This window comes from Zeus faber, assembly GCF_960531495.2.
Source record: "Zeus faber genome assembly, chromosome: 4".
NCBI lineage: Eukaryota > Metazoa > Chordata > Actinopteri > Zeiformes > Zeidae > Zeus > Zeus faber.
This window is the reverse complement of record NC_137191.1, coordinates 13,225,065-13,235,064: the sequence shown is the minus strand read 5'-3', so window position 1 is coordinate 13,235,064 and position 10,000 is coordinate 13,225,065. Positions and strand designations below refer to the sequence as shown.

At 48.0% G+C, this 10,000-nt stretch overlaps 1 protein-coding gene across 1 annotated transcript in view; it reads left to right on the top strand.

Annotated features, from left to right (window-relative positions):
• LOC307229278 (adhesion G protein-coupled receptor L1-like) overlaps positions 1 to 8,778 on the top strand; it is a gene marked incomplete at its 3' end in the record, with an annotated part of 29,925 nt that extends 21,147 nt beyond the window's left edge. Inside the window, exons 14-26 of the mRNA XM_079999241.1 lie at positions 15 to 137; positions 448 to 665; positions 1,099 to 1,272; positions 1,921 to 2,133; positions 2,589 to 2,809; positions 3,044 to 3,110; positions 3,257 to 3,345; positions 3,597 to 3,765; positions 5,332 to 5,481; positions 5,706 to 5,802; positions 5,934 to 6,044; positions 6,419 to 6,442; positions 6,788 to 8,778. Of these exons, the coding sequence (XP_079855367.1) occupies positions 15 to 137; positions 448 to 665; positions 1,099 to 1,272; positions 1,921 to 2,133; positions 2,589 to 2,809; positions 3,044 to 3,110; positions 3,257 to 3,345; positions 3,597 to 3,765; positions 5,332 to 5,481; positions 5,706 to 5,802; positions 5,934 to 6,044; positions 6,419 to 6,442; positions 6,788 to 8,778 (3,647 nt within the window). The remainder of the gene's footprint in view (positions 1 to 14; positions 138 to 447; positions 666 to 1,098; positions 1,273 to 1,920; positions 2,134 to 2,588; positions 2,810 to 3,043; positions 3,111 to 3,256; positions 3,346 to 3,596; positions 3,766 to 5,331; positions 5,482 to 5,705; positions 5,803 to 5,933; positions 6,045 to 6,418; positions 6,443 to 6,787) is intronic.
• Between the last annotated feature and the right edge of the window lie 1,222 nt (positions 8,779 to 10,000).

The following is a 10,000-nucleotide window of genomic DNA, read 5'->3' as shown; positions in this document are numbered from 1 at the left end:
GCGCGTGTGTGCAGATCTGGAAGTGTATGTACTGAATACAGAGGCAGACATACAGGACCTGACGTTCCCCCACTCCTACGACAGCGACAGCATCCTACAGATCTCAGCACTGGCCCTGCAGCAGTACAGCAACAATGGTCAGTGGAACACACACACACACACACACACACTGAAACTTAGTTCTTAAAACGCTGTAGAGCTCCATTTGTTGAACATCGACCTGAAATCTGAAATGGCTAATGGAATAAGGCTGGCGGTCTCCCAACATGTTAAATATCAAGATACATTTTTAATGTCCCGGTCTCATTATAACATGTTGAATTTTTCATTTGGGATGAGTATAATTTAATAAATCCCGTTCCTGCATTGTAATGGACGTTGAAGTTTCTATTTCAAACTTGCTTTTTATCCTCACGTCAGTTTTCCCGTCTATTGTTCCCCCTCCAGGACAGGTGAAGTTGGTGCTGTCTCTCTTCAAGAACTTGGGCTCCTTCCTGACCACTCAGAACTCCACCCTTAGGCTGGGGCTGGGGCTGGGCCAGGGGTCAGAGGTCAGGGGGAGGAGGCTGGTGGTCAACTCCCACGTCATCTCTGCCTCGGTGCACAGGGGCTCCAACAGGGTCTACTTATCTGAGCCGGTGATCTTCACTCTCCGCCACCTGCAGGTGAGGTGCAATGCTGTCTCTCTATCTATCTGTCTGTCTATCTATCTATCTATCTATCTATCTATCTGTCTGTCTGTCTGTCTGTCTATGTGTCTGTCTGTCTGTCTATCTATCTATCTATCTATCTATCTATCTATCTATCTATCTATCTATCTATCTATCTATCTATCTATCTATCTATCTATCTATCTATCTATCTATCTATCTATCTATCTGTCTGTCTGTCTGTCTGTCTGTCTATGTGTCTGTCTGTCTGTCTGTCTATCTATCTATCTATCTATCTGTCTAGCTATCATTCTGTCTATCTGTCTTTCTGTCTCTCCGTCGATCTGTCTGTCTGTAACCATCTATCAGAAGTTAATGGTTCCATATTCTCTCTCTCTCTCTCTCTCTCTCTCTCTCTCTCTCTCTCTCTCTCTCTCTCTCTCCGCAGCAGGAGAGCCACTTTGGCCCTAACTGTTCCTTCTGGAACGCGTCGGGGGCTTCGGGGAGCGGCAGGTGGTCCACGCAGGGCTGCCGCCTCCTGCACACCAACAACACGCACACCACGTGCGCCTGCAACCACCTCTCCAGCTACGCCGTCCTGATGACATACCAGCAGCCAGCTGTGAGCTCGACACTGACTCAGCAAACGCTTTGCCACCATTAATTCCATTTCACGGCATCTCCTACCTGACGCGCCCGAAAATCCGCACCGCTGAGGGCGTTTCATCGGCCACGAAATTGAATTAACCGTTGTGAAATGTCTTTGGTGAAAATTCATCCATGAATTCAAACGTTTGGTGTGACTTACATGTACTTGCAAATGAACAACACACAAATACACAAGAGCACACAAGACAGCCGTACAGAGACATTGATGGGTCCCACACTTGGATATGTTTCGTACATAACATGCGTCCCATATCTCAAAATGCTCTCAAACGATCTTAAAAGTATTGTTCTGTACTGAGTACTTGTCTGGTCCCTCAGCTTAAGGAACAGTATAGTTGTAATATTAGTTTGGGCTCTACAAAACATATTGATTGACACATACTGTAATCCATCTTTTCCATTAGAGCCATCCAATATTCTTCTCTCAAAAAGCAGCAAACACTTGTCTTGGTTTAGGATTTTGTATCGAAAAAAAAAATTCTGACACAATACATTATTTGATCCTGGTATCAGACCAATATGTAAAATCCATATCTGTATTTTGCCATTACGCAAACAGACTAACCCCGAAAGCATCGTTGTCCTTTTCCCCTCTTCACAGTCGGGGGTCGGTGTTGAGGAGCTGCTGGTCTACGTGGTCTCCTGGGTGGGCATCTCGGTTGCCCTGGTGTGCTTGGCCGGCTGCCTTACCACCCTGTGCTGCCAGGGGGCGCCCTGGCACACGGACCACAGCAACATCCATTGCAACTTGTGGGCCAATCTCCTCATCACCGAGCTGCTGTTCCTCGTCGGTGCCAACAAGACTCAGTTCACTGTGAGTGACTGAGAAACAGGCCTCAAACTACTCAGTGTATCATTCATTCACTTCATACTTAAAATTTTAAATATTTGAAAATCTGCCAAATTTTGAGCTTGACATTTAGACTTTCCATTTTTTATATTCCATGGATAGGAAATTATGAGTTCTATGTGTGTTGCATAAATACTGTAGATGAAAGTTAGCATGGACGTGCATAAAATCTAAAATGCAAAAAAAAACGCTTTTTGTAATTGAATATGAACAAAATACACAGGTTCAAACTGGTGTTATCTTTTATTTTTTTTACATTCTTGCAATTGTTGCTGCTTGTTCCTTAATTGAAGGTCATTTTCTTGCATCTTCTTGTTTTGTTCTGTCTTGACACACACTCTCTCTCTCTCTCGCTCTCTCTCTCTCTCTCTCTCTCTCTCTCTCTCTCCGTCCATTCCCTGTCTGCTACGCCTCTCCAGGTCGCGTGCTCCATCATCGCGGGCCTGCTCCACTTCTCGCTGCTCTCTGTGTTTTGCTGGTTGTGTCTGGAGGCAGTGGAGCTGTACCTGCTGCAGCGCGAGGTGTTTGAGGGACAGAACTCCAGGAGGAAATACTTCTACCTGTCTGGCTACTCGGTGCCGGGCCTGGTGGTGGCCGTGTCTGCAGCCATAGACTTCAGAGGATACGGCTCCAAAACTGCGTAGGTGTTAGAAAGTGTGTGTGTGGGGGTGAATAAGTGGGTAATATATACACAGTGTATGTTTTATCTGTCACAGTCGTATCAGTTGTCTTACTTGTGTGTGTGTGTGTGTGTGTGTGTGCGTGTGTGTGTGTGTGTGTGTGTGTGTGTGTGTATGTGTGTGTGTGTGTGTGTGTGTGTGTGTGTGTGTGTGTGCGTGCGTGCATGCGTGCGTGCGTGTGTGTTTGTTTGAAGGTGCTGGCTGCGAACAGACAATTATTTCATGTGGAGTTTCTTTGGACCAGTGGCCGTCATAATAACAGTGAGAACGTACTCTCTTCATTCACCCCAAACGATAGTAACGTTGCAAATTACTCTAAATGATTCCGCTGACGGAATATCATCCATACAGATCACTGCAATTAAATATTATACGACATCTGATGTCATCTCTGTCTTTGTCCGCAGCTCAACCTGGTTGTCTTGGTGATGACCCTGCATAAGATGCACAGTTCTGCCGCTCTGAAACCGGACTCCAGTCGACATGATAACCTCAGGTTAGTGGTACAACATCAACCATCATGTAGATTCATGTTCCTGTGTCATGTATCGTCCTAAAACGCCAGTCCTTTAAGATAACACCGCATTTCAGACCTGGTATCGTGGATATTTGTTCCTCGCCTTGATTAGGGTTGTGTAATGCGTAGCACTTTCTGACTTATCGCCCGGTCCACTCTCGATCTCAGCACAGCAACTCTCTTTCTGCTGCACTCCTTGTCTCCCCCTGCTTTCTCTCTCCCCTCCGCAGAGCCTGGGCGGTGGGCTCCCTCACGCTCCTCTTCCTGCAGAGCGTCACCTGGTCCTCGGGCCTGGTGTTCCTCTCTACGCCCTCACTGATCCTGGCCTACCTGTTCTCCTCCCTCAACACAGCCCAGGCCCTGCTCATCACTATCCTGCACTGCACCCTGGCCCGGAAGGTGGGATTTAACATCCATCCATTCATTTTCTTTATCCATTTATTTCTGTCCAAGGTCACAGGAGATGAGCTGACTTTCCCGGCTTCTGGCCGTTAGTTTGGCCGCTGGACATTCTGGTCAACAAGAATACTCAATATCCTGTAGACTTAAAGCAAAAATGTTGAAATACTTATTTCACTTGTGTTATATTGCACAAGTGTCTGTTTGATGCTTTGTTTGCCTGAATGCTGCGTCATTGTGGTACAGTAATAATAAGCATCATATTTGGCACAATTTTATTAGTTATTATAAGTTTTTCTGTTTGTCTGTGCCATACCTGTGCATCCTGCCGTTGTCGTGTTTCAGATACTTTTAGCCTGAAAAAACTCCACTTATAATAATAATAATTTATTATTATTATTATTATTATTATTATTATTATTATTATTATGATAATAAGTATAATAATTATAATAAATATTGCTGCAGGCAGCAATACACGGGTCCAGTTTAGTTGGTATGACGTGTGTGACAGGATGACATCTGTGACGTAATGATGTTTAGGGCCTATTTAAAATGCTGTAGGTTTTATTGAAGTTAATGTTATAACTAACTACACTTAAAGGTTATATATAACCAAATAAATTGTCTGTAATGGAGTACACACAAATGTTGGAATGGCAACAAATCTGACGTTGTTGGTCATTCTCCCTCTCTCTTGGTCTCCCTTGGGGGTGTGTGTTTTTAATGATTCCAAGTTGAGTGCTGAGTCACAATGCACTCTGACCATCTACAACTTACTTTATGGGGCCAAATGTGTAGCCACAGACAAAATAAATACATGTTCCTTTCACTGTGTAATGTATTATTGTTGTTATTATAATAACTAACTACAATTCAGGAAGACATAGTATCTGTAGAAATACATATTTCTGGAACTTCTATAAATCCATAAAAAGTCTAACTCACCATGGTGCATGTCTATATACGGCTGTCCTGACAGTAGCTGGCATCACAGGTCTGTGTATTCATCCAAACTGTAATTACACATTGTGGACGACGGTGTTGCAGTGGTCCAGTGTCCACCCCTCTCTGCTCGTACAGTTAATAAACTGCTTGTATTTCGGGAGTCCGTGTCTTAAATTCCCTTTTTTTTTAAACCCTGTTACCCTGTAATACCAACATCTCGGCGGCTGTAGGTAGGATGCGCACGACGAAACGTAACATTGGCGAAATTACATAGACACATGAAGAAGAGGAGAGCATCCACTTCGGGGCTGGACTCATAATAATAATAAAAATAATAAAAATAATAATAATAATAATAATAATAATAATAATAATAATAATAATAATAATAATAGTTATGTAATGAAAATATATTTAAAAAACTTAACTAAAATCAACAATTTACAAAAAATACAACAGAACAATGTTGGCATACAATTAACCTAAAAGTAAACAACAACCATAAACCTCTGTATCATCTATTTGAAGTTGAATATAATTGTATCTCATTATTTTACAGTGTGCCACTGTGCGTGTGTGTACATGTGTGTTGTTTAATATTTATGTCCATGTGTGCAGGGCCAGAAGGACTATGGACACTGCCTGCGTCTCTCCCAGTGCTGCGGCTCTTCCTCGTCCAGCTCTCCAGACTCGGTGAAGGGCGCCGCCCTGCGGGCTAACAGCCGCTACAGCAGCAACCAAGCTCGCAGAGCCACTGCAAACAGACAGGTTCGGTGGAATCGGAGTTCCTGTTACCGTTCCTCTTTCTCTCTCTTGCTCTGTCTCTCTCTCCGGGCACGGTGAAGCATTTCTGCTAGGGAGGGGGCCCCTGTGCTCACTTAGGGTGAAGTAAGGCTTTGTATTGTGTAGTGATAGTAGTGTAGTAGTGAAGTCATTTCAAGTTCAAATTTCCGCTCTGTGTTTCTCTCATTAAATATTAAATGTGTTTTTAGAGTCGTATAAGGAGAATGTGGAACGACACTGTTCGCCGACAAACTGAGTCATCCTTCATCGCTGCAGATGTAAACAACACGCCGACCCTCAACAGAGGTTAATGTCAGCTTTTCCACCCCTTTTTTTTTTCCCCCCCCGAACACTCTCCACTGTAGCATTTAACGTTTTCAAAACACGAGAGAATGTTTTTCCTTTGTGAGAGCTTTGTACGTCGTCTCCCCTCTCAGCCGCCTTGGGGAACCACTTCCTGACTAACCCAGTGCTGCAGACGCACCCTGGGGCCTCCCCGTACGACACTCTGCTGGCACAGGGCTACAGTCAGCCCTTCACCTCCACAGGTACGCTTCACGACCACCCTCTGGAGCGCGTTCAGTCCGAATCTGCATCGACTTCCCTCGTCCGTTATTATTAGTTCTGTCGCCCTCCTTATCGTCTTTACCAAACAAATGTGAAAGTGTGTTTGTCTTTTCTTTTTACGCTCGTCCGGAGTTTAGAATACTCAGAAGGTTTGCTTGCGTCGTATGAATAGTGGACTTCCTGAGCATTTTAATCTCACTTACCTGTGTGGGGGGAAAAGAAAATGCGTACAATTGGATTTGCTTCATTGTATTGAAGTGCAACATTTTATGTTTTACAACCAAAGTGCTTGTGTGTCTTTTGACTGTGTTTTTGCCCCTCTCCTCTCTCTGTCTCTCTGTAACATGGATCCCAGTGGGAACCTTCAGAAACAAGCAGAGTATGAGCTCTTTTACTTGTGCTCACTCTTGAGCCATTGAACACCACTCTCTTACATACTGTGGTTCAATTCATAGCCATACTGTATACATTATATGTGCACACAATGGAAAAAACTATCATGAAAACCCAAAGGTAGTAAACATCTATTTTTGTGGATTTATTGCATTTCATCAGAGAACAATAAAAATATTCTTGCATATATCAGCCCGTCTCTGTGCCCATGAACATGGAAATCTTCTCATTCATATTCATCCATGTGAATATCTTCAAACTAACAGAACCGTGCCATTCCTCCCCCTCTGGGACTGACATTCATTGACACATGCTGTCTTGCCTCCTTCAGAGACGGGCGTGTCCCAGAGCCAGGAGTCCTGTGGGCTGGACAGCGTGTGTCTCAACGGTGGCTACACCCCAAACACTTTCACTCTGCATGGCTTGGGCTCCGCGCCCGGGTCGCGAGCTGGGGTGGTGGGCAGCACTGATCTCCTGAGGGAAGGGGGGAGTGGGATGGGAGGGGATGACGTCTCTCCTGCTCTCCTTTCCCCCCATGGGGCTCCGGAGTTGGGTGGCGGCGCGGGGATGCGCAGGAATCTGTCCGATGCCGCGGCGCTGGAGAAGATGATCATCTCGGAGCTGGTGCAGAGCAACCTGAGGCCCCCCGCGGCCATGCCCGTGCCCCCCGAGCGCTACGGCAGCCTGGCCAGGCCGCACCATGACAGATCCACCCACAGCCACACCGCCACGCTGACACGCCACTCGCAACACCCTCAAGAAGGCTGGGCGGCGACCATGCAGACAAACACGCGTCCCAGCGTGCAGGACAGTTGGACGAGCACGCGGCACCAAACGCAAGATCCCGAAACACACTCGACGCCACGTGGCCAGGATCACGCCACAACGCCGCGCTTGCAGGACGGCTGGTCACACGCACGAGTCCCTGGAGACTCTGAACCCGGTGAGCAGCTGATGGACGGGGAGAGATCGCAGCTGCAGTGCACTCTGGGTCGCCGTGGGATGCAGGACAGGCAGCAGGCACATCCTCCGGACATTCAGGCCCGTCCCTACTCCACCCTCAGCCGCACCCCTGGGACGCTGTCCCGCCACCGCAGCGCAGCGGAGCCTGGCGGAGGGACGGAGAGGGAGAGAGAGAGGGACAGGGAGAGGGACAGGGATCGCTACCGGGACAGACCCCTGCCCCCGCCCCCCCCGCCGCCCCCACAGGAGTCCGAGCCGCTGTACAAGGCTCTGGAGGTGCCCCTGCTGCTGAAACAGAGGGATGCAGCGATGGAAGGATGGAGAGCAGGCCAAGATAAAGAAAAGGAAGACATGTTTCTACTGAAACGGGATGGCTTGACGGAGGAGTGGAGAAGTGGAGGGGCCGAGAGAGATAAGGGGGAGTGTCTTCTATCCCAGAAGAGAGATGGTGGCATAGAGGAATGGAGAGGCCGGGAGGACTCCCTTCTTTTAGAGAAGAGGGATGGAAGGATGGAGGTGTGGCGAGGAGGCGGAGAAGAGTCGGAGAAAGAGGAGACGTTTATAACTCAGAAGAAAGATTTTGGGATGGATGGATGGAGAGGTGGACTGGAGAGAGAGAAGGAAGAGCCCTTATTTTTAAAGGAGAGGGATGGGTGGCGGAGCATGATGGAGAGAGAGGGTGAGGACTTTAAACAGAAGGACAGGGCGCTCGACGTGTGGAGAGGAGGAATCGATGTGGACACAGAGGAATCCTTCCTGTTTGACAACAAAGACGGGGGCCTGGATGGATGGAAAAGAGGGAAGGAGAGAGGGTCTTTCCGTTACCACGGCAGCCAGGAGGACTCGGACAACTTCACCCTTCCTTTGACCCCGGATCTTGACATTGACCCCGACTCCTCCCCCATTTACGCCAGAGATTCGAACCCCTCGCCTCTCTACCCCGGCGATCGCCGCTCGCCGCCCCTCAGCATCTTCCCGCGCGGCTCGCCCCCGACCAACATCTTTGCCTCGCGAGACGCCAACTCACCTCCCGGCAACCTCTACTCCCGCCACTCCCCCCAGGTGTACAGCCGCGGCGGCTCCCCCCCGCGCTTCTACACCCGGACCACCCCGCCCGCTATGTCCTACCCCGACAGCAGCCCCGAAGGTCAAGACGAGGTGAGCCCCGGCGGGCAGCCCCAGCGGCCCGCTCTGGAGCTGCCCTACAGCCTGGGCCGACCCCCCCTGGGCCCCCGCCCCAACCACCTGCAGACCTTCTATCAGCCCCCGCCACTGGCAGCCAACGGGGAGGCGGGGTACACGCCGGAGCCCACCTCCGACGGCGACGACGGACAGATGCAGCGGGTGACGAGCCTGTGACTAGGGCGGTGGTGATCGGGGCATAGAAACCAGGAAGGAGGGGGAGGACGGTCATAGCGTGGGAAAACAAAAAAGACAGCTAAAATTACGCTGAGCTGACAGATGATGATGATGATGATGATGATGATGATGACTCTGTATATTGGTGAAGACAAATAACTGTGATAAAAACGGCAAAGATGAGGTCGACGGCTCCTTCCTGATTCTATCTTCCGATCACCACGAGACTTTCCCCCCTTTTCATGTTTTATTACTTTTCTATGACTGTGATCCATATCTAAGATCCTCCTCTTCTTCCTCTCTTGTTATGCCCTCTCTCCTTTTCCCAACCCCCCCCCCCCATGTCTACTCCTTCCATCGGTGCTTTATCCTCATTAGCTCATCGTCTTAAGATTCTATCGGTTCATCGGCTGAGTGTTGCCCTTCCCTGTAGCAAGCAAACAATGTGTCAAAACACTTGTGTGTTGCCAAAAAATCATTTTTAAAGAACATGTGCATGACTTTATAGTGGCTTTTTAAGGCTGCGTACTATAGGAGGAAAGTTCAGAAATCTATTTGTGTGTGTGTGTGCGTGTGTGTGCGTGTGTATGTGTGTGTGTGTGTGTGTGTGTGTGCGTGTACATATAGTTAACGTGTCACAGTGGAGCATTTTATGCTGATTTTATGCTGATTTTTGAACTCTTGACCAATTCCATTTCACATCAAGACCAAAACGTCTGCTCCTTCCCACTCACTGTTGGCAACGGAATACGTTTCCTTGGATTTTGTCATGGCAACAGAACTCTTGACTCCAGACTCGATCACATAAACCTCAGAACTTTTAAGCGATCCGGAGATCTCTGTACATAATGACCCTAAAGTGTTCTGATTGTCTTGTATTGCTATTGAAGTAAAGGTAAATATGTGAAACTACAGTGTGGGTCCGGGGTCCATCTTTGTGATCATCTTGATGGTTGACCTTGAGCATCTTGATGGTTGACCTTCAGCAGTGGCGTCATTAGTGGGTGGGCGTCCGGGGCTTCCGCCTGGAAGGTGTTGTGAATAACCCCCGATCTAAAATAGCCTCTTCCTATAGGCGCCACAGATACAGCCGCCAATTGCGCACGGCCAATCTCCGACGGTACCGACCGTTACCCATTTTGGGTGCGGAAGGTGCCCCAAATCCCCAAATTTCCAAGGTGAAACAACGTGAGAATTGCGGGACATTTTCTAACAAAATAAT